Source organism: Wolffia australiana, chromosome 7, assembly GCF_029677425.1.
Source record: "Wolffia australiana isolate 7733 chromosome 7, ASM2967742v1".
Taxonomy (NCBI): domain Eukaryota; kingdom Viridiplantae; phylum Streptophyta; class Magnoliopsida; order Alismatales; family Araceae; genus Wolffia; species Wolffia australiana.
In genome coordinates, this window is record NC_135841.1 from 7,674,973 (window position 1) to 7,700,450 (window position 25,478).

A 25,478-nucleotide genomic window follows, 5' to 3' on the forward strand; every position below is an offset into this window, starting at 1 on the left:
TTATTTTTATGATGCCCGTATCAACGTTTGATTCGTTGAACGGTGTCCAACCAGAATTCACTATAATGATTGGTGACAGCCAATCACTAAGCCCATGTAATGATTGGTGTCAGCCAATCATTTAACTAAATCATTATGGTATCGCGATTAGCTATGCCATTATGGCATTTAATTCTAATAAATTTGCTTTTTACCTTTTTTCTGGCCCAGGGTGACGTGGCCCAATTACTCTTTCCAATAAATGTGAGGCATGGATCTAGGCAAAACAAAATTAAAAAAGATTGCTCTATCTCTCTATCTCCTCTGACTGATCAACAATAACGGCTATGGTGACATGTCAGTGACACATGGAACGCTACATGTACATGTGGTGCGCATGTGTCACTCCCTCATTGGATTTAAAAGGGAAACAAGCTTACGTGGAGTGCATTAACATGGCAGTATGCAATATCTATTTAATAATTAATATACTATAGTTCTCTATTTTGCCATTTTCCCTAGGGTGACACGTGCCTCGATGAGAGTCGTTGATCGCAGATGACGAGAAAGAATATCAACCAATCATCTCATTAAATGACAAGAAAAGACAAAACCTTAACCGAATGATGTGAAAATGCTAACGAGAACGAGGAGAAAGAAATCTTCGGATTAAATTAATGGCTAGGAATAGTCCAACTTCCAGGCTTGATATATGATTATCCAGAACTTGGATTGAGCTAAAATTTTAAGGGTAGCTTTGTTTTTATGTCCTCTATCGATCTATATTTATCAATTCATCCTTTGATCTTTGTAAAAAATATCTTTAAGCTCATTTCTACCTAGAGATGCAGATTGAAAGGAAGTGAAGTTTTGAAGGCCCATCAAGGGTGTCTTGATGTCCCTAGTGCTTGGAGAGGTTCAAAAAAGAAATGGGGTGGATGATCTGCATCAGGAAAATGCCTTCTTGGTGAAATATAGGAATCTAAGGTTCGCATCTTGCTTTACAGAGAGTCTTCTCCAACACACTTAGGTAGTGCATTTATCATCATCATCCATCACCTCTATCTATCACCATCACTCATCCACCTCCATCTTAATCCATTATCATCTCTATCCAGCATCCACTATCATCCACTTCACATTCCCCCCTACACATTTATGATCTCATCACCTATCTCTCCTCTTGTGTTTAGGAAAACATACATCATCTATCTCTCCCAATTTAATCATTGTTCTATCTTATTCTCACTATCCATATCACTACACCCTATACCCTCTTCTCCGTTCCTTCTCATCTCTCCATCCTTGTCTATCTAAAACACTAACTAATAAACCTCTAATTAGCCCTCTCTCATCTTATCATTTGCTTTCCTCTCGTCTCACGCCACCATTCACATCCCCCTCAATCCTCTCGTCTTACTCAACAATCACTACTAGTACTAACATGCTACTCGTCCTTCTTCTTAAATGCCTCCAACCTCTATCATAATCACTATGATTACCCATTCACTAGCTCATACGCTATGTGTAGTACTCTCATCTTCTTGACTTTACCCAATCTATAGAGTCCTTCCCTAATATTCATTCCCTGTGGAGATGGCCTTTACTCCTCACTAGCTAACAAATTATTTTACGAGTACAGATCTATAATTATTATTGATAAAACTCAATTTCATCACAACTTAAATTTACCCTAACTTTGACTTTATCAATTGGTGTCGTTGCAGGGGAATTGTTGCCATTAGGGATTTTACTGTCTTGTGTGATGATTATCTTTTGTTTACTTAAGTGCTTTTTAGATTAAAAGTAGTACATTAAATGTCTGTTACAGCCCATAAGGACATACATTTTTATTTTCTTTGTTGTGTTGTCTATTTTTAAGATTTAGCAATTTTTGATAAACCCACACCGTGACTTAGGAAATGAAGACAAACAAGGGAAAATCTCTAATCATTGAAACACTAACAATGATGTTGAGGATTACATGATAAATGATAATGTAGGTCCAATGAATATAATATGAAGATTAAATGAATATTTTACGCCTCTAGGATGAACCTCTAACAAGAATTAATGCTCCAATTTCAGAAGGGTCAAATTTAAAGATAGATCATCATATGATTCAATCTCTTCCCACGTTTCATGATCTATCCCAAGATGAACCTTATAAGTATTGAGAATAATCCAGGCTCATTTGTCAAACTTTTCATTTTAGTAATGTCACTAACAATGTCATCAAATATGACTATTTCCATCCAGTCTTCATTATAAAGCTCATGCATGGTTCTCTTCTCTTTCCATTAGTTTTACTGGTTGGAAAGAAATGGAGATTCCTTTCTTGAAAAAATTCTATTACGTTGGAAAAACTAACGCATACAAGAGAGCCATATGAGAAGTTAGCCAAGGACCCGATGAGTCCTCGGGAGAAGCATGAGAGAAACTGAAGGAATTAACACAGAAATGTCCATGCCACGACATAGAAGAATTGAAGGTTGTCCAAACATTTAGATGAAGCCATTGAGATTCTAGAAATCCTTACAAAAAATGATGCCTATTATGCCCCTTCAACTGACATGGAAGAAACCAAAATGCTGGAAGAGGTGGAATGATCAAGGTAAGTGCATTCGAACTATATTTACATATTGATCAATCATTTAAAGCAGTTTCTTATTTAAATAATTGATTGGATGAGCATTATAACAGGACACAAAGTAACAAATGGAAGCTCAAGCGTTTGGGATGATGCAAGAGTTTAATAAGGAGAAGAAGCAAATGCGAGAATAGCAAGTGGCAAGGATGGACTGTAAACAAAAAGGAAAATTGGACTAGAATGGTTACCACAACTGTGAACAAGGTCAACTCCCAACTCAGCCTGAAATTAACCCTAGAAATTTATAATCCATTGATAGCCACATATCTACTTATGTGAGCATATAAACTGTTAACTCATGAGAGTACAATTTAGAGAACTACTTCACCAAATTAGATGCAATAGTTAAAGAAGCAAGGTTACAAGACACATTGTGAATCATTGGACCGATCAAATAACCACTAATAGGGGGATTATTGGCCTACAACCTTTTAGAGCCTTCTCATTCCTTACAGGAGGCTCTTTGTTTAGGTATCTAGATGCTAGTATTTGGCGGTATTGCCATATATACTTGTTGAAATAGTTGTGTTTTGACTATGACTTTTGAGTCTTGATCATGTGATATAAATAAAATTAGTTTGGATCCAAAAAGTTCACAAACAAAGGTGCCTGCCTTTTGATTATCTTGGATGCCCCATCTTTATTGGTCAGGCGCGACATCATTATTGTGATGTCTTGTTGGCAAAACTAAGGAAGAAACTCGAAGGATGAAAACTTTATTTTCTATCTCCAGAGGGATCCATCCAACTCATACGGCATGTCCTCATGAGCATCCCACTACATTCCCCAGTGGTGTACTATGTATCTCTCACTATACTTTAATCAGTGGAGTGCCTTTGTGTGCGATTCATGTGGTCGAGTCTGCTTGAAGGAGCACACCATCATCGTTGGGTTTCTTGGCAGATAGAATGTAGACGGGTGGCTGAGGGGGGACTAGGAATCAAGCACCCCCAAGACATCCTTCAAAAGAAGCTCCAGTGACGTATGCACACCACTGTCTCTCAATTGGAAATCTTTATGTCAGCCAATTACAATGAGTGGGCTCGCCATGAGTCTGATATCAAAGGAAGCAAATAGTGGTGTACTTGGCAATACCACTAGCTACAAATATCCACGGAGACTTGTTACCATGTGGGCCAAGGCATAAATAATACTTGGTATGATAATTGGCTCGCTGCTACCCCCTTAGCCCCAACATCCTAGCTTTAAATACCATAGAGCTAGTTGAGTGTGCCTCCATTGCTAACAGAGAACATGAGACTCCTATGGGAGCAACATGAACTTACGTCTGACTACTTATATGGATACTCAAACTTGATGGGAACTTCTCTAGCCATTCTTATTGGGAGCACAACTGAGAGAGCATTCATATGCAAGTTTGTGGATTTTGCATCCAGTGCAAGGTGATTATCACTCGCATCTCATTCTCCCTTTGGAGACTCATGCATCATAGCCTACCTACAAATGATCAGGTGATCCATATTGGTCACCACATCAATTCCTGCTGCTAATATTGTCCCATCTCCCCTCAAGTTGTTCCTATGGAACACCTCTTTTATATTGGATAATCACTCACCCCATGGCTTAGCAACATGAGTATAGAAGTTAGGCTTATGTAGCTGATTAAATACATCTCTAATAGTATGAGCCATGTTCTCTATTCATATGTTTTTCTTCCAAGTGGCTAGGGTATCTGTTAGGGTGAGGAATAGACATGAAAATCAAAGGGTTGAAGTACTATTGTCTTAGGGGAATGTCGAGTGAGCCACCCCTCCTCCATCCTTCAATGTGTGAATCATATCTAGAGTTTATGATCTCCACTAAGTAAATCCCTCTTGGGGTAAAAATAATAATTTCTTCAAATCTTAAGCACAGAATCATCTTTACTTGAGCCACCTTGAGACATGTTTGAAACCTATGTGTGCATCCTCTTCACCCATTTTTCTTAGCCTACCCCTCACCATTTAAACCATTGCCACTCATTCCCGTAGGTACCCATCTATCCTATCTTCATCCTAAATGCTTATGATATGCTTACTCCCCAATTTATCCTCTTCTTTCACTTTGTTATATCATTCTCTTATGATATATTTTCCCTTGTTATTCCCCTCTTTATTTTCGTCTACACCCTCTCATCTTATTTCATCTTTTTTGTACTAGCAGGGGATGAATGTAATGATGTGTATTTGATCAAAAACTAGTTATAATCATAGTAAGATTCCATTAACGTCTATCATGTTGAAATAAAAAAAGAAAGAAAATAAAAGAGAATAAAAAATAGAAGAAAATTATATTAAGGAGTTTCTTCTCTTTGGAAGCATGTAATGTTGCTCTTTATGTCTTGTTGATCAATTTATCATCCACTCTTAGGTTGGGCATACCATTATATACACCTCCTCTTTGAAATATGGATTTTCATCTTCACCACTTTTCTCAGACCATTGAGGGTCATCTACTTTTTTCTTCTATCACAGGATTAAGCTATCTAGGTATTATAAGCACGCCCTTTATATTTCACCTATCCCTCATCCATTCTTTTGAGCCATCCATTATTATTTTATCCCTTTACATATAGTTTTATAGGAACCTCACCGCAAATGATTTCTTGATACACAATTGCTGCTATGTGTTTGTATGAGAAGAGAAGAATGATTATTTTTTACTTTCAGGTGGGAAGAAAGTTAGTGGGGAACCACCACTTGTGAATGAGTGATAAGAAGAAATGACAGAGAGAGAGAGCATAACCTAGATTATAGTATCATAGCTGGCGAGAAGTAGGCTTCACTCTTCATGAACACCAGCTCTTTCCAAAGTCATCAGGGAATCTTTCATATGCACTCTAGCAATACTGGTGTATAATCATACTTAAAGGTGTGGTTGATATCTTAATCACTTCAAGCGAATGTTTCTAGGATCACAAGGTGAATGGTTGATCAAAGGGAGATTCGGGCAATTGCTAAGGGACTAAGAAGGATTTAAGGTGGGGGGTATGATAACATGCATTTTTTATAGGTTGAATTGATCATATTTGCATCTTTATTCACATTAAAAATATTATATACCCATGTTATCAAGCTTAAAATGATTAAATTTATTTTTAGAATGATGTTCTAAATTCTCTGTATTTAAAATTATTTTTAGGGATTTTTCTGATAACATATTCTAAAATAAAAATAATTTTCTAAGTTAGAATATGATTTTTCCTGAATTTTTGATATTATACTCATAAGGATATAATTTTTCTAAGTTAAAAAATATACATTTATAATTTTTGGCTTAGATTTAATTTAGAATCATTTTAGAATATGTCTAACCCCTTTTATTTCTGCAATGCAACATGTGGCCTCGAATAGTGACCAACCAACAATTAGGATGTCGCCAATCATTAAGTTTTGTTAATGATTAGTATCAGCCAATCACTGATCGCAGATTGTAATGGCATCACGATTACCGATACCATAATGGCATTTATTACTAATGACTCTCTCTCCTCTTATCTTTATCGCGAGGTGACATGGGCCAATAAAAAAGACCTTTTGTAAAATACATTATGCGGAGACCAAGGAGCAAAGGCTTAAAAAATTAATTTTTTGACTGGTCAAAGATGGCGACTACATCCCACGTGTCACAAGACACCTGCCGCAATGAGTACACATGCGCACATGTGTCATATTGTTAATAATTATAAAATATGAGATTTCTTTTTGGGATAAAGTTAGAGTCAAATTAACACTATGTTAAAAAGATGGTTATACATTTTTTCACTCACAAATACCTATGAAATAGCTCAACTATTGGGTTTTTGACACAAAATACTAGATAGTAATTTAAAAAGTCATTGTGATGACTGAAAGGACATGATGAGACCAATGGCGAAGAGTATATACATGTATAGACCTCCATAGTCTTTTTTTTGCACTTTCATAGAAAAGTTCATAGTAAATTTGAGTCATTTAATAATCTTCAAATGATATTACTTCATAGAAGAAATCATTTAGTAATGTTGTAATTATGAATATCCGATAACACGCTACGTATTGGGTCAATATCAGTATATTCACTTATTTAGTCACATTAAAATGATTCTAAATCTATGTTATTAAGCCTAAAAATATTAAATACTAGATACTAATTAATTTTAGAATTTGTGGATTTTGATACTTTTAGGGGTTTCTCCAACAGCACATTTGAAAGAAAATAACTTTTGGGTCAAAATACAGCTTTTATGAATTTTGTTAAGTTCTCCACGATAATATTTTCTTTGTTGGAAAATATATTTTTATATGTTTCATAATTATGTTTATTTTTAATAAATTAATTAAGGATTTATGGTCTTAACATTTACACCCTGCCATGTGTCACCATTTAGTTTATTGAATAGCGACTAATCATCACTTTCTGGAATGACTATTGCAGTAAATCATAGCAAAATTTGCCATCATAGCATCTCAAATGGTGATGCTATATTGGCTTTAGATTGACTTATGCAATCTTAATTTTTTAATTGCGATAGGTGACGTGGACCAAAATTAAAAGATTCAATTTAAATCATAACAAGTGTGATTGCAGAAAACCAAGAAAATCGTTATTGAAATATTGATTACGATATCCATTGAAAACCCAAATTTTACTGTCATTATACATGACATATGTGTGTTCTATCATGATTGCATAAAACAAAAAAGAACGTTGACATGGGGTGTGTCACTACATCATGTGTAATGATTTATTTAATCCAATCATGAGTTTTGTCTTATTCTATAGGGACAAGGGCTTGATTCCTGTTTTATCATGAAAAAAAATATGTGATGTGGCATGTGATGATGAAGTGTCATGTCACACATTCAACATTTATTTAAACTCGCCTTTTTTTTGCACCGGGACATGCGACGCTTCGTGAATCATCCATCATTAATGGTATGACAAGATCGACGCCAATCATTGGGAAATGTTAGAGTCATTAAGGAAGAAAAATCTAGATGTGACACAATGGTGATGATGATGAGAGAGATAAATGATTCATTTAAATCAACGACCAATATTCATTCAAATTTAGAGCTTGATATCTGAGGATCCAGAAGGTAGATCCAGCTGAAATTTTGGGGGAAACTTTGTCTTTATTCAATCTTACTATTTATGCCCTCAGACATGTAAGATGAAGTGATGATCTTTAAAGTGGCTCCCCACTTGTTAGGTTGATCAAAATAGAGTGAAATTTTAGGATTCTTCAAGGCTTTCTTGGCATCCTGCGATGATTGGAGAGGGGCAACAACAAAGTAAAGAGTTTTTTCTATGTCAGCAAAGAGTTGTGGTCCTAGTAGAACATAAGCACAAAGGGTAAGTTCTCTTGCCTTACATTTCATCTCCATCACTATTATTAAGCTAGATATACCTCATTCTTTCTCTACATCTCACTTTACCATCATCGTCACCTCTCATCACTTCATCTTCACATTGCCTAGACATTCATCTTTTCTTCAACCTAAATCTCCAGTCTTAAAAGATTCTTATCTCTATCCCATGTACAATAATAGAATCTTCAGGTTATAATGTTTTTCAGGGAAGCCTATACTTAAGTAATGTTATATGATTTATTTAAGATACTAGATATGATGGGGCTCTAGTGCCTCAAGAATATTATATTTCATCTATGAATTATCATTACTTTTTTATCCCTAATGTATCATATCAAGGGATAAAAAAATGTGCAAGTTTCCTTAAAAGGACAGTTAAACTGGTATATGATTGCTGGCTATTTCAGCCATTCAAGTAATTGAAGCAGACTCTTTCTAGTCTTGTTGGATTAATGATGAATGTCAATTCTGTACAAACAATTATTGCTTTCTTACTCTCTCTATGTCTTGCTTGATCTTTTTGTCTTGCTCTTTCTCATTGTCTCTCTCTCTCACACACACACCTCTCTATCTTTTTCATCCGTTCTGTTATCCCACATTCATCATCCAATCCATTTTTCATCGCGGATGAATAATGAAATGGGACTGGTGAGGAAATGGTGATAGTGACAAATCCAGACAAATGAAACGAAACTGAACAGACTGTCCATTCAGTCATCCTTCCATGGGATTATTTTTCCCCCATAGTCATCTATCCTGATTCATGATAGTCACCATTTCAACATCAGTATGGTTACATCATTTTAATGTGATAAAAATTTGAACATATGACAAATGAGGGTTGAAAAAAGATGAAATGGACAAAGAGAGAGAGAGAGAGAGAGAGAGAGAGAGAGCAAGTGGGAGATAGAGAGCGAGTAAGAAAGCAAGATACATAGAGAGAGATAGTGAGGGAGAGCAAGAGACAGCGAGACGGCGAGTGAGATAAAAAAGCATGAAAGAAAATAAAGAGAAAGGGCAAGAGAGACAGAGAGAGTAGATGAGCAAGAGAGAGAGAGAGAGAATGATAGAGAGAGTGACAAAGAACAAGAGATACAGAGAGAGAGGATGATAGAGAGAGTGACAAGCTGGAGAAAGAGACAAAGATAGAGAGATACAATCATAGAGAGAGAGAGAGCTGGAAAGAGAGAGACATCACCTGGACGACTATTATCATTGTTTACATCCTGATGGAGCACATCCAGACGACGTCGACGAATCATCAGTGGAGTCGTCGCCAACGTCATCGCCATCATCAGCATCACCACGGGTCCGAGTCCAGCCCGACCGGCACACCAAAGAGTCCGTGAAGACGCCCGGGTTTAAATACCCTGGATAGAACACTTTCGCAAGCGCATCGTTATGTTTTCTTTTTCGCCGTTATGTGTTCGTCTTCGTCCGTATCGGTTTATTTTCATCATCGTTTTTGTCAGTCTCGTCATGTCATCTCCTATGCCATTTATTTGTGTTGAAAAAGGGGGGGGGTCCATTATTGGACTCCCCTTGTTGGACCCTCTCTAAGGGGCCCATCATTGCCCTATATAAGGCCATGATGGCCCCTCCACGTAGTTTTTTTGAGATCTGAAGTTTGTATTTGCAGTTACACATCGTGTTCCAGGTCTCACCAAAGAAAGAGAGGAAAGGAGAAGGAAGGAGAGGAGGATGAAGAAGAAGAAAAGGAAGAAGGAGAAGAAGAGAAGAGGGAAGGAAGCAAGCGGGCTCAAGGAAGAAAGAAGATTGAGAGGGGGGGGGGGGGGGGGGGGGTGCCCCCTTCCCCTTCCCTTCGACCGAACAACCAGCCCTCTCAGTTGATCTCTTCCTCGCTATCGGTTATACGCCGTGGCTCAGGGGTCCAAGAGATACCTTGTTGGCGTTGCAAAGCCGACCAGCCTCCTCCCCCCCACCCCCCCCTCGCCAAACCGACGAGGGACGCCTGACTCACCTCCGTGTGGCAGGCATCCCACGGCAGATCGCACGCCAATCAGCAGGTTGAATAATTCAACCCGAAGGCCGTGCGACACGGCTGCGTCTTCTCCCAACGCAACACCAGCTTCCCTTGAAATCACCGTCCCACGGACACCAGTGCAACACCCTACGGGCCTAGATCTTGCGCGACTGGTCAACAAAGGGAGGAGATCCGGAATAGTGCGGACGCTGCTCAAAGTGCATCCTATGGAACCTCCACGTGCGTGTGTCGGCAAACCCGAGCGTGCCGCAACGTCAGAGCGGTCAATGCGACCAACTCTGCCCCTAGTTCCTGCAACCGCATACGGAAAACGGTCACTAGTCAGACGGTCTACGACTGTCCCTCCCGCATTGCACACTTCAATCGGCTGCTCAACGTCTATCTGCGGTGCGGTCGTAAGGAACATGTGGTGCTTTGCCTTGGCACACCCCCTGGTCCGCTCATGGTGCCTTTGACGCCCTGATCGTGGCCTAGCTGGGAGCCCGCGCCTCGCTACCTCGCACAGCGAACATTGTCCCATTGAGACCTCACATCCCAATCACGGTGTCGTGGCTGCTGCTCTTCGATCTCCTGGTCTCGCCGCACTAATCCAACTTTGGAACGCGCTTGCAATACCTATTCAGACACTCGAACTACCCTGCTGCTGCTCCTTCGACTTCTTTCTCTCCCGACTCTTTGCTACCCAGTTCCCTCAATCCGCTCCTGCGTCATACCGTCAGTCGAGCCACGCCAACGCCTCTCCGGCTTCTCTCCATCCACAACCCGCACGTGCTACAGCCGTGGTGAAGATTTCAACGACGAGTGACACCACCGACGAGGTACGCCATTCCCTTGCTCATCAATTACATTACGTCTTTCAGTATATTTGTCGACTGCACTCCACCGCGCTCGGGTTAGATAGGTGAGAGAGATTTATCGAGAAAACTACGAAGCTGAGCGTCTTCCTAGGCATGGGTCGAGCCCGTCTATTGTGTGCGACCCCCTACGGACTTATTCCGTTCGACGCCGTAGTCATCATCATCGCTCTGACGAGGGTTTGAAGGTCACTGTCACCGTCACCGACCGTCCGCTTTAGAGCTTGGAGTTCGGCGAATCATCACGAGTCGGGGCCTGCACGTACATTCTCCTAGGACACGTTGCATCACGTAGTTACATTCACTTAGTGATTTTACCCGTCGGACGATGCCATCGACGACGTCCGACATCACATCCCCATTCATCACGACTGTTGTGGTCATGTACCTTGACAAAGACAGTCATTGTCTCCCTATACAAAGATTGCCACCCCCATTAACAATGTATATGACAGTTGTCATACTGATAACATGCACTTTTAGTTGGTTAATATGACGATATTTACATCTTTATTTGTAAATTGCTTATACATGTGTGTTATCAAGCCTAAAATGATTAGATTTGTTTTTATTACTATATATTGAACTTCATGAAGTTTTAAGTATTTTTTATGTTTTTATGATCTCATATTCTGAAAAAAAAATAATTTTTGAGTTAAGAAGTGATTTTTCCTAAATTTTTTGGCATCATATGCAATAGTGTTCGCCCAACCGATATCCGTCTGTCATCCGATATTGGACAACCAATATCCAATATCTGGGAAAAAATGGGACGGTCTGGATATGGGATATCGGATATCGGTCGATAACCGTCTATAAGAGGTTAGACAGGTATCGGTATCAGATACCGAAGGTGGAGGGACGAGGCGGATACCGGATGCTGGATATCGTTACCGATATCGATAAGCTATCTATCTCACTCATTTATAATAAATGAAATATATTTTTATAAAAATATCAGTGTTGGATATCGAAAACCGATATCCAAACCCGATATCCGATATCGTCATCCTTCCCCCTGAGACGGAGACGGATCTCGACATCGAGACGGATATCAGTATCAGATATTGGCACTCTAGCAACCGATATCCGATACCGATATCTGATATCTGGATATCGGAATGAGCGGATACCGGAAAATTGCCTTTGCGGTATCCAATACAGCATCCGTCCCGATACCGTCATCCGGTACCGGTATCGGGACAGGCGAACACTAATATGCAAGGAGATATCATTTTTCAAATTCAAAATTATAATTATAAATTTTTTATGAATTAATTAAAAAATGGAATTATTTAATGGCTATTTGACTTTTTGCGATGTTCCAAAGTCAAAGGAGAGAGAAATAGGAGGGTTGAAAATGATCCAAATTCAAATTGTGATATCTGACGATCTAGGAGGAGTTTTGGGCTGAAATTTGAGGGTAGCTTTATTTATTTTGCCTCTTTCCATCTATAAGGTTAGATCTATAAATAGAGCCTCAGTTTTTTCTGTACACAATCTTTGAACTCACTTCTTCATAGAGAGGCATTTAAAAGAAAGTGAGGAATTCGGACGTCCGTCATGGTGTTTTGAATGATTGGGAAGATTAACAGAGAAGCGGAGAGGGTAACCTGCATCAGGAAGATGCATTGATCCTAGTGGAGCATAGGGATATAAGGTTAGTCTCTGATCTTACATTGGTTTCTCTCCTTCACATTCCTTTATTTACATCTACTTCCTTATTCTCATCGCCATCTTCCTTCATATCACTCTATAACAACTATCTCTGATCTTGACCTTGATTTTTTCACCTTCGTCTCATATAAAACCCAAAATAATCTAGTTCATCATCCTCTTCTTCGTCAGACAACCACCTATACATTCTTCCATCACATCCATTAGTTAGATCATAATAATTTCTTCTTCCACAGTTCTATTTCACCATCATCCATCCACATCCACTGACATCCATTCAGCCATATCGTCATCCTATCTTCATCTTTGACATCCATCCTCACTTCGCATCTTCATCAATCTCACTCTCTCATTTCCATTTGATCTATCCATATCCTCCTACTAATTCCTCATTATTATTCATATTATCCTTATTAAATAACTATGATTACCCTCTCACCAGCTCATATGGAGCACATCATAATCTCCTATTTTATAGGAATCTTCTCTCATCCCTCGTGAACTAACATTTAAGGAGTATTTGGACCCAAATATACATCCCCTGCATGAGCCGACCCTTGCTCATCACTAACTAGTAAAATTATTTTATTTATTATTGATTAGCTCAAATGTGAATGACAAATTAACACTAAATATCACATACCCATCCATGATGAATGTTTTTCTTATCAACAACAATCTTATTCACATCAATGACAGTCTTCTCTTCCATGTACAATTTTCACAATCGATGTCACCGTTATAAGACTAATAATTGTAGAGTTCGTAAGGTTGTCAAAATATATGAATTACAATATAGACTATGTATTTTGAAAAATAATATTCCAACTTGGAAACGAAACTAGACATATTTTTTTCATCCAAAATATGATTATTCATCTATCATATATGGCAGATGACTATGACAGAAATATGGATGATGAATTCGGATGTAACAGATGATAGTTTATCATTTGTCCAGGAAGTAGGCTTATTGGATGGATGATGGACTGTCATCTGTCAGCATCTAGAGCGATGGACAGATGATTGAATGAATTGAAGTCAGTCATCATCGCTGATCTATCACATATTATGGATGACAAATGAAAAAAAAGGCCAAAACAGGTGACAAGGATGACTGATGATGTTTAAATTTAAAGTACCTTCATAGATGAAGATGGGGATGATTACCTTTGGCGATGCAGACGATGACTTTGGACGAATGGGATGATGATAGTCCGCGATGTGGAGGATTGATGATGGCAGAGATGAGGATTGTTGACGCCAATGATGACAATAAGACAACTGTTGATGATGTGGACAACGACTGCTAATGACATGGATGACAACCACCGGTAATGGGGGCGATAACCATCGTTGGTGCATCCAACGACTGTCAACAATGAGGATTGCTTACGTGGACAATGAGGGACGAAGATCATTGACCACGCAGACCATGATTCGCTATGACAGGACAACAAGCATGGACAACCAGGACTATGACCATTGCAGATGCATACAATTACCACTAAGGATGTAGATGAAACAACCATGGATGAGAGGGAAAATGAATGTGGATGATAGAGGTGGCAACTATCAATGACGGTGATGGACTTCTGAAGATAACAGGGATAATGATCAATGATGATAGGGACGACAACCATCAATGACAGTAAAGATGGCCGGCTATGATGGGGATGACGAATGTCGATAATGGGGCAGATGATCAATGATGATAAGGATGGGACGACGATGAAAAGACAAAGACCAATGATGAGGGGGATGACAGCTGACGATGATGGGGACACCAACCAATGATGACGTGTCAACCACCACCAACAAGGGGGATGATGACAGTCAATGACAAGGACATAGACGATGGACGACGACCATCATTGACAGAGATGATAACTGTTGTCAACAATGGGGATGAAGAGAGTCATAAACAGGGAGGAGACCATAGTGGATAGGGATGATATTGTGCTTGACTGGGATGGAGACCAACGTTGAAGGCGATGATGATTGTTATCTACGAGGATAGTGATCGTCATCAACTTGGAAAATGAGCATCATCAACAAGGAGGACGACCGTCACTGATGGAAATGGCGATAGTCATTCACAGAGATTTCAACTGTCAACCAGTTGTGTAGACATTGATCTCTCTCACTATCCCTGGCATGCACTCTCTCTATCCTGATCTATTGCTCGTTCACTCTTTGTTCTCTCTGTCTTTCTCGCTCCCTCTTTCTCTCTCTCTCTTAGTGTCACTCTTTCTCTATATATATATATATCTCCCTCCCTTTCTCTCTTTCTCTCTCTTTCTCTCTCTTGCTCTTTCTTGTTCTCTTTCTTTGTCTTGTCCGTGCTCTCTGGCTCTCTCTCCCTCTGTATCTCTCACTTAGTTCTCACCTCCTCTCTCTCTCACACACATGCTCGCTCTCTCTCTACCACGTTCTCTCCCTCCCTCCCTCTCCCTTTCTCTTTCAATCACACTCTCTCGTCTCTTTCTCTTGCACACACACTCTCTCTTTTTTCTCTCTCTCGCTCAAGATCTCTTTTTTTCTTCCTCTCTCTCTCTCTCATGATCTCTCTTTTTTCTTTCTCTCTCTCTCACTCTTTCTCTTTTACGCTCTCTCTCACACACTTTCTCTCTTTCTCTCTCTCGTTCACTCATTCTCTCTTGCACTCTTTCTCACTTTATACCTCTTCATTCTCTTTCTCTCACTGTCTTTGTCTTTCACTCTTTCATTATTTCTTTATCTGTTTATCTCTCTCTTTCATTGTCTCTATCAATCTCTTTTTTTTCACACTCTCTTGCAGGCCCTTTCTCTCAATCTTTCACTCCTACTCACCCCTTTATCTTGCACTCTTTCTTGCTTTCTCTCTTTCTTTCTTTCTCTATTTCTCTCTTGATTAAATTAATTTCTTAATCTTTGGACACTTATATATAACTGCATATTATTAAGCTATGAATTATATATCCCAGTTAATGCGATTCACTTAATTATGATGACGGGATTCAATAATTTCTAACATTAAGCATGGTTATTAAATGTGTTTAGTCTAAGTCTATCTTAATTATAATGACGAGATTAATTAAGATAGACTAAAGATGATTATATCCTCTTCCTATGAATAGGGCCCAGGTCGTTGGGTCATGAGGGATTTTGACTTTTCTCCCAAGTATCCCATTACTAAGAGAGACTTTAGGAAGTCATCCTATGCTGATTCAAAGACCTCCCTTCAGGACTGTTTGATTCTAATGATCCAAGACACGATGGATCGCGGTATATTCTACATTCATTTACATTTACGTGCAATCTTCTTCATCCTTAAGAACTGGCACAAGCCTCCAGCGGATCTAACACTCTCTTGCACTCTCTCTGTCTCTCTCTCTCCCAGTATCTTTCTCTTGCGCGCTCTCTCTCTCCCTGTATCTTTCTCTTGCGCTCTCTCTCTCTCCCTGTATCTTCCTCTTGCGCTCTCTCTCTCTCTCTCACAGTCTCTTTCTATTTCACTCTTTATTTCTCTTTTGCTGTCTTTCTCACTTTCTCTGTCTCTCTCTTTCTCTCTGTCTCTTTTGCTCTCTCTCTCTCTCTCTCCCACTTTCTCTCTCCTTCCAATCTTTCTCTTTTGCTCTCTCTTGCACACCCTCCCTCTCAGACAATTTCTATTGCGCGCGCTCTCTCTCTCTCTCTCTTTCTCTTTCTCTTTCTCTTTCGGTCTCTCTGTCTCTCTCTCTCCCTTGATCCCTCGCTCTCTGTCAGTCTATTTTGACATCCATCTGTTATCCTTTCGTTCTTGATCACGGACGAAGGACAGGAAGGGACTGAATTCACACGAAAGGTAATCTTGCCAGGACGGATAACTGAAAGGATATCCAACAAGCCCAATTTTTTCTATCCTCCAATAACTGCCGCCAAGAAATTTGGAGCCAATAAATGGCAAGACACCCATTTCACGCTCTACTTTCCAGGACTTGTCTTTTGTTACTTCCCCTTTCTCAAGTATTCAATTCGTTCTCAGTCAAAACCGAAGATCGAGAACCCGGCCAAAACCTACATGGCAAGCCTTAGGAGAGATAAAGAGAGCGAGAAACAAAAGGATGAATGTAAGAAGCAGAGGGATAGTAATAGGGTAGGCCCTGCTCAAGTAATGAAGTGAATGAAATAAGGGAGGGGAAGGAAGCTAAGAGATATAATGGTGGAGGTTATGTACACTGAATGAATCGCTTCCAGCAAGATCAACCAGCCGCCGGGACGTCGACCCCTTCCACAGATTTTACGAACCGTCCCTTAACGCGCTTCCTTGTGTCCGCCCTCGCCTTTCTCGACTCGTACCGTATCCGCTTCTCGTAGCTTCACGATATTCAGAGCCGTATCAGCTCAAGCAAAAACCAATTAAAAAAGAAGTGATAATCGAACTCGAGATTTCTTCTCCTTGCCTGCGGTTCTTCCTCTTCTCCCTGTAGCGGATCATGGCGCTGTCTCTGTTCATAGCTAGAAGCTCGCCGTCGATGCGACCGGTCACCCGGGGGGCGAAGTTGGCCGTTTGTTCGTCCCTTGGACTGCAGCTCGCCCTTGGCTCGCCAGACGCGGTAGAAGGTCCCGCAAAACCACCCGGAAGCAAATTACCAACCTGCACGCAAAGAAATCCAGATTAATTTCAAAGCCAAATCTGGAATTGAGCGAAGGAATCGAAGAAAGAAGCGCGTTTTAGATCTTAGCCGATAAGACGTCGCCCACCATTGATGGCCGACTCGACAAGTACGCCTCCTCCTCTGGCAAACAAGCCCCTTGGAGAAGATCTGTGTACCGTTTGATCAGATAGGAGGTGTCATTCGACGGCTGGTGATGCCTATGATCTCTGAATCTCTCCATCTGAAAAAATCCAGATCCAGAGCAGCGATCAGGAAGAGACCCAGGAAAGGAAATCAAAGAAAGAGACGATTTTGGGACCTGGGTGGCGTGGTCGAGCGGTTCGCAGTGCCATTGAGCGTCGTCGTCGGGAACGAGCAAGGAGTAGTCGAGCTGCCTGAAGTCCTCCGCCTCGTGTGACCCACTACTTCTCACCGGCGTCTCCGGCCCTCCGTCGCGCTTCGCTATCTCTGCGAGCTGGGCGCCGAGAGAAGAGGAAGAGCAGGGTTTGGGGGGAAAGTCGAGGCCCAACGCGGCGGCGAGCTCAGTGGCGGAGGGGCAACCGGAGAAGCCTTCCCAGGCGGCGCCGCCACCGCTGGCGGCGGAGATCAGGGTACGGTTATGCTTGTGGAAGAGGACGTTGGCGGTGTGAACTTGGCGGTCGCAGATGAGGCAGAGCTTGGCGCTGTCCGCTCGGCAGTATACGACCGCTTCTTCTTCTCCGCAGAAATCGCAGAGAGTTGCCTCGGCACTCTTCGGGACTTCATAAAGGTTTCTTCTTCCCTCCATGTTGAAAGCTAGCTGAAGAAATTTCTCCTCCCCCAGCTTAGTGTTCTCTTTCTCTAGTCCCTACCAAAGTATATCCCCCCCCGGCACATCTCACCAAAACAAAATCAGATCTTTACTGGCGATGCCATTAAGACCCCGATTCCCATCTCTCTTTCTCTCTCTCTCTCTCTCTCTCTCTCTCTCTCTCTCTCTCTCTTAGACTCTCGGCGAGTCGCCCTTCGATTCCCTCTCTTTCTCAGACTCCCTGTATCTCTCAGACTCTCCCCGTCCTACTCCCTCTCTCTTTCTCAGACTCTCTCCCCCCCGACTCAATCCCTCTCTCTCGCTCTTTGTCAGACTCCCGCCGCCTCCGACTCAATCCCTCTCTCTTTCTCAGATTCTCGCCCCCCACAACTCTCTCTCTCTCTCTCTCTCTCTCTCTCTCTCTCTCTCTCTCTCTCTGTCTCTCTCTCAGTCTCTCCCCTCGCCGCCTCAAACCCTCTCTCTTTCTCAGACTCTCTCTCCCTCAACTATTTCTCGCTATCTCAGACTCTCATACTCTCTCTCTTTCTCAGGCTCTCTCCTTCAACAGCTCAGAAAGAGTTCTCTATCTCAGATAGAGAGAAAGAGTTCTCTATCTCAGATTCTCTCTCCTTAAACTATCCGTCTCCGTGTCCCACACCACCTCCGAGACTCTCTCTCTCTCTCTCTCTATCTATCTATCTATCTATCTATCTATCTATCTATCTATCTATCTATCTATCTATCAATCTATCTATCTATCTATCTATCTATCTATCTATCTATCTATCTATCTATCTATCTATCTATCTATCTATCTATCTATCTATCTATCTATCTATCTCAATAGACGGAGACGAACAGGAAGGCAGGTTGTAGGGGACAGGCGGGAGAGAAGAACGAAGGCCAAAAAAATATCGATCGCTTTTTCGTGAGCTGGCGAAAGATATATCAAGCGGGCTCGTACTCATCCGCATCGCCATCTCCGATAACGCTGCCATTGGCCGAAACGCGTCATTTTCCGGCGTTTATTGCCGGGCCCAGCCTCCGACCCCACTTGCAGAAGATATTTCCTCTGTAACATGATCATCATCACTTGGCGGTGGCGGGTCAGTAGATCTCAGAAGGAAAATCACCAGAATAGACCGGCAAAACCTGGCGTCTTGGATAGCGGCCACCGGCCATGGTTTCCGGCGCCTAGATCCGAAACAGGCACAAAACCCACAGGCTAGAGAGAGAGAGAGAGAGAGAGAGAGAGTAGGGGAAAAGTTGATGGGATTTGCTCTCCGCGTAGATTCTACAGTAAAAACTAAAAAGGATTGCGGACTGGTCTCTAAATTTTGTGACTCGATATTGAAGAAATGAAATGGACCCACTTCGCTGTCACCAACCCCCTCTCCTTTTCAGGGGGGGGGACTCCGATGTGAATCGTGTCTATGATGTCCCTTCGAAGAGTATTGCTCAAGGGAGGATGTGTTGTTCAGAAAATGGAGCTGCGGCCTTCTTGACGGAAGAATAGAAGAACCCGTCACTGTCATCCATGAGAAAATTAATTTTATTGTTACACAATCGAAGCAGAGAGTGAAAGAGAGAGGACGGAAAAAAATAGATTGCATTCATACACAATTTAAAGCAGATAGTGAAAGAGAGAGGAGGGAAAAATAGAATGCATTCATATATAATTTGCAGCAGATTGTGAAAGAGGGAGAGAGAGGGAGAGAGAGAAGGAAAGGAAGAGAGAGAGAGAGAGAAAGAGAGAGGGAGGGAGAGAGGGAAAATCAAAGAGAGGGAAAGCAGAGGGAGAGGTATGAGGGAGAGAGGGAGGGAGGGATGGCAGAGAGAGAAAGAGAGAGGAGAAAAGGGAGAGATAGGAGAGGGGGAGAGGAAGAGAGTGATAACAGAGAGAGAGATAGAGAGTGGGGGAGGCAGAGAGGGAAAACCATAGAGGGGGGAGGGAAGGAGAGAGAGAGAGAGCATAGAACCCCGGGGGGAAAGAGAGGCCAATGCCAAGGTGGTCTCTTAATGAAGGAATCTGAGGCTATCAAATGTTTTCACTCCATCTCTCTTTTCTCTCTATCTATCTCTCTGCCTTTGCCTACATTTTAACTCTCGCTCTATAAATTTTTTTTCTCTCTTTGACTCTCTAATTCAACCTCCTTACATCAATCATCGTATACTTTTCTCTTTACCTTTCTTCACCTCTCTCTATTCATACTTTTTCTCTCTATCTCTCCACCTCAATCTTCTTCCATCTGTTTTTTCACTCCATCCCTATTCCACAATCTCCGTCTACTTGTCCCTCTCTCTCTGTCTTGTTGTAGTCGGTAAGCGACGACCCTTGGAGGGCCTGACAGAAGCAGAGATATCGCTGTTTCCGGGTTCGTATGCGACGCGCAGAGACGTCGGAGGGAGCAGATATGCAGCCGTGTATCGAAAGGGACGATGAAGCGAAAGATCACAGATTAGCCAACCAATAACACCGAACTCTTAAACTTAAGGGGCCCATTGAACTGGACTATTTTATTTGGATGGCAACTTAATCACCCGAACAACTTTATCCTAGAAGTTGTTGCAGAATGACAATAACACTGAATAGATATACTGGCCCATGGCAGTACGACATGACCAAGATAATGACACCTTCTCCATTTACAGAAAGATAAACATTCAAAATTCACTTTCATCTCTAGTGGGATATAGTCTTTAGTTGTAACTTTCACCTCAAGCTCCATAAAATGAGGAGGCTGGAGTTTCGAACCGGGAAGATGATTAGATTTTGAGGTCAAACATTTATTTCAGCATGTGAGAGTGTGCGTATGCCGTATTGCATAATACTGCGTCATCCTTGATTTTGAGTTTCTTTCAGTTTTACATGCTTTCATCCACTAATATTTATCAACAGCTTGAACATTAAAAGCCAAATCCTTAGTGTTTTGATAAATATTAAAATTGCCTTGAGTCCTAAATGATCTGGTTACGCCTTGGGAAATGTGGTTTAACTTTTGGCAACTCATGGTAAAATATGGTAAGATGTAGGCTATCTCAGGAATACAATAAACGACAAAATAAATTAAACTAATAAGAAAACGTCACTAAATGATTTCATTTTCACTAAAAAATTGTTTTTTTCAGTACAGTCATCGGGACAAACCATCTAGTTTAGCCTAATTTCTTAAGGATATGAATGATGGTATAAATTTTATCGATGGTTATTTTTTCAGTTGGACTTAATTAAAAAAGCCAATACAGTTGTTCCAAAATGAAGAGCACCATTCCAAACAAATATTTAATGTTTAAAATATAGTACATGTTTTAAACATTAAAAAACAAATGGAAAATCAAGATTGACCCCAACTATAGGTCATATCCCAAGAGGTTCCCAGTCATTTTCATTCTCAGCAAGATATTGGCATCCAATTGTTTAAAAGCTCAAAAGTGTTAAGGTTTTTTCAGAATAAGCCCTCTCACCGTTGATAAATTTTCTACTAAGCCTTTTCTCTTCCTTGTGGATAGAGGGGCCTATTTATCGGTCTAAAGGTATGGACGGATAGAGGATAGTATAGACTCAGCATGAAGCTCTTATGGGTTGTTTGATATCATAATTCCAAGTTGAATCATTCTCATTGTTAGATTTTTCTCTTCATTTATCCACGTGCTGGATTGCCTATCTGTCACAATTATTTCAGAAACCCAATAAATTAATAAACCTACTTGAATAAATCCAAGATAATGTATTTTAATAATATAAAAAATATTCTAACTTTTACAAATAATTTTTCCCGGAGTATAATATCAAAATTTATTACAATATATATTGTGAATATGATGTCAGTGAATTCCATAAAATATCCAAAAATCATAATTTCATCCTAATATATATTTAATGGCATTAAGCTTAAGAACACACATATACAATCATTTTAGTGCAAATTATCATTATATGTAGTCTGTTATCAGTTAACCGTTTCATACAATAAACCTAAATCTGAATTATTGCCTTCCAATACATATGTGAACTTTACTTGTGTTTATCTACTTATCATAGGTTAAATCTTCTTCCATCATACCACAAAAATAATATTGCAAATTATCGTTAAAATTTTAATAAAACGGGAAAATGTTAATCTCATATAAGGTATCAAAGATAAACATGAAAAAAAAATTTAAATCAATAAATAATCACTTCAAGTTTAAAATGATTTCTTGATTTTTTACTGAGTTAACTATTTAAATATGAACCTATTACATTTTCTAAATATAAAGTTACATACTATTTAGTTTTATCAACATAAAATAATTAAAATTTTTATATTTAAATAAATGTATCATATAATTTCCATATTTTTTTCGTAAATGTATTCATATTTTAGGTATAAAAGAATTAATTTGTTAATCATGTAACCTATAAATTTTATCAAATGATAAATCCGATAATATTTTATGGCCCAGCGATGGGGGAGTTTTTCTTATGACCTAAAGGTTCAGGATTCCAAACTCCTAACCCGTAAAACAAACTATTTGTTATACCCGACCAACCTGATCTAATTGAATCAAATTAGGCTAACCCTATAAGCTTGCCATAACTGATATGATCTATTTCAGCGGGGTTAACTCTGAGCAGATGTGATCCACCATGTCAATTCAATATGATCCAAAAAATGCGATCTAATCCAGATGATCATTTCTGACCAGGCCGACTTAGTTTACCAAGCCCTCGCCAATTCTGGATTGACTTTGAGTAGAAATGCACCCGCAAGGTACAACCCTAAAGTGAGTGCCCCCCATTGAATGTATTGCTACTAGGTATACATTCTTACCCTTAGCAGCCTACACATTGCTGGGTCTCCATCGATCATGCCAACTCTGCTACTTATGGCTATCATTGATGGGCTTCAGTGCTCTTATGGTGGTTATTGCGGCAGCCATTAGCTATGACCTCTCCGCGAAATAGTGTAGGCACTGACAAAGAATGTAGAGGATGGTGTGGGCTGTCATCACTCCCAATAAAGATGTTAAAAGTGGCCACTGCTAACACTAGAATTGGTCGTCTCTTATGACATTGGCTGCTAGAAATATCATTTATTCCAGAACAGGCAGCCACATCCAAGAGTCAATTTGACTCAATAGATAAGTGTGATTTTGATGTTTCAATGGATGATCTTATGAGTGCCATACGTTCGATGGAAAAAGTACTAAAGGAGCTTTTGACGAATTTGTGCAAGAAGCAAAAGAAGTAACAACAAAGGAAAGGCAGAGGTTACTCATAAGTGACCATGCTCCCTCGATAGATAGCTTACAAAACACGTGGTCTCATATTTGGCAGTGCACATGGCATAACCCACTAGACAGGTAGACCAGGTCTACTATTTACACCAATGTCTGGCAATGGGATTACATTCTTAGGCATGTCAAAGGTGCAGGCTCAGCCTATAGCTCTCAATTAAGCACAAGCAGCTATAAAAACAACAATAAAGCATGGGACCAAACATATAAAACACCAATCATTTATGTCTCGCATATAGGATTAATATCTTTATGTGCTTCAGTCCCATCATATGACAGAATGACATGGACACGAAAGAAGATGACCATGTCATGATGAACCATGAACTGAAAGAAAGTAGACAGAAATTTCAGACTTCCAGGCCAAACCTGTACCAAAGGCTACATCATGAGGGTTTGATTATAAAATGCTATATTCAAATATTGATTATCTAATTACCTCTAATGAGATTGGACCATGGAATTCAATACACTAGTATCATTCCTCTTTTCCTTGGGCGGCGACTGATAACAATGGGAGGATCCACAAATTAGAAGATGGTTTTTTGCTACAGTGGCTGATGCAGATGGGAAAGTCCACTTATCTGGTTCATAATGATAGTGAATCTATTGAGTGTTGAGTCATCTCCCAAGTGCTATAGTAAATTGGCACACTGACTCATGATGATATGTCAATTTTAGCTGTGCAAATGATGTGCCACTTTGGCAAATCAACTTAAAAAATAAGATTTGTAAATCTCCTTATTCACTAAATAACTGATTATAGAGTGAGCAAGGGGTCGTGTAGCCTCCACACCCTCTCTTTCATTATAAATAGCTAATATATTGGTGTAAAAATGAAGAATTCAAGGATTTGATGTTCTGAAGTATTTCTCTTTCACAAGGCTAGCCAATGCTAGAGTTGACAACAAATCAAAAAAGCTACAAGGTTTCGGTTCTTGTTTATAGAGTTTTCTAAAAAATGCCACCTGTATGCCCTACTCACGATCCTGTACTTTCCACATGTGCCCAGCTGCCCAGTCAGCCCACCTCGTCAGCCTGAAGTATTATGGGCCTTTTTCTCCTTTTTAAAACTAAAAAAATCCTTATAAATATATTCAATTCCAGAAAAAAATCCAAACTTTAGATATCAATATCCCTTAAAGTAAACATCATTTTAATATGAAATTCTTGCCAAATAGTATCATTAGAGAATCTATTTTCCAAAAATCATGATAATGATCAAATTGTATTTAAATGAATGTTTTAATGGAATTCTTCTATTCAGAAAATTATGTGAAATCATGATAACTTGAAATGTAAACTAATGAATTATGTCCTAAAATTCCTTAATTATCATACATTAAAATGTGTACATATTATCACATGGTCTCTCTCAAATGAGACACCAAAGAGTTTTGACAATGATACATGTGATAGATCCCCAGATTCACTAGTTTCCCTCTTCTATTGGTTTACCATGCCGTTTGACGAAATCAGTTATTTTGATGAATTAAAATTCAAACAGTATTTTGGGCTTGGATGTTTATGAAAGCATTTAAAACTCATGCATATTTTAGCCATACTAAAAAAGGATAACATTCAAATAATTTTAAAGGAATAAAAACTAGGTAATTCCCCCATCTATATGTTATGCTCGGGAGAATATGCATATAAATAGCTACTAGGGGACCAAAACCCATATATTAGAGGCTCCTCTGGCCACCAAAAACCATATTTTTGTGGCTAATGAAATGTCCCAAGACAAATATAATCCTCACCATTTAGCATAGAGGAAAAAAATCCTATCTCAGAGACACGTAATTTTTTTGCACAAAATGCAACATATTCAAAAGGTATACCAATATATTGGCACTTGACTGCTGGAGTTGGCTCCATATCAAGCGGCTGAATATTATTTGTTTCTGCCCATGTTTGTATGTTCTCCACCTAAGTAAAGCTTAAGTCTATTCCAATTTACTCTTAAGCTTTTACAGTTTTGGGGTCTTCATGTAATGCTTTGCCACAGTTGCAGCCATTCAACCCTCTCCCTTGCCAATAAAAAACAATAAGAAAACATTTCTGCCCTTTGCCTCCCTAGTTCATTACTCTCTTAGTGAGGATGTCAATTTTCATAAATTTGGCACACGAAATCAAATGTACCATCTCTAAGTGATCAACGATGTCTAAGGCTCTTCCTTGGCCCATGAAATTATTTGTTTCCACTTCCATCCCCATTTCCATTTGGAGCATTGAAATTGGGGTATACCTTCCCAGAGGTTGAGAAGCAA

General features: G+C 39.8%; 1 protein-coding gene across 2 annotated transcripts; it reads right to left on the reverse strand.

Moving 5' to 3' along the window:
• Positions 1-16,624: 16,624 nt before the first annotated feature.
• Positions 16,625-18,799, reverse strand: LOC144705184 (zinc finger protein CONSTANS-LIKE 14-like). 2 transcript variants are annotated; one of them, XM_078577744.1, is made up of 4 exons: positions 17,458-18,799; positions 17,227-17,379; positions 16,944-17,137; positions 16,625-16,857 (listed from the first exon to the last, which is right to left on the reverse strand). In XM_078577744.1, the coding sequence occupies exons 1-4, from the start codon at positions 17,923-17,925 to the stop codon at positions 16,743-16,745; spliced, it is 930 nt and encodes a 309-aa protein (XP_078433870.1). In that variant the 5' UTR covers positions 17,926-18,799; the 3' UTR covers positions 16,625-16,742. The 2 variants fall into 2 exon arrangements, with proteins under 2 accessions (XP_078433870.1, XP_078433871.1); XM_078577745.1 differs by having other exon boundaries at positions 17,245-17,379; positions 17,458-18,791.
• Positions 18,800-25,478: the final 6,679 nt, after the last annotated feature.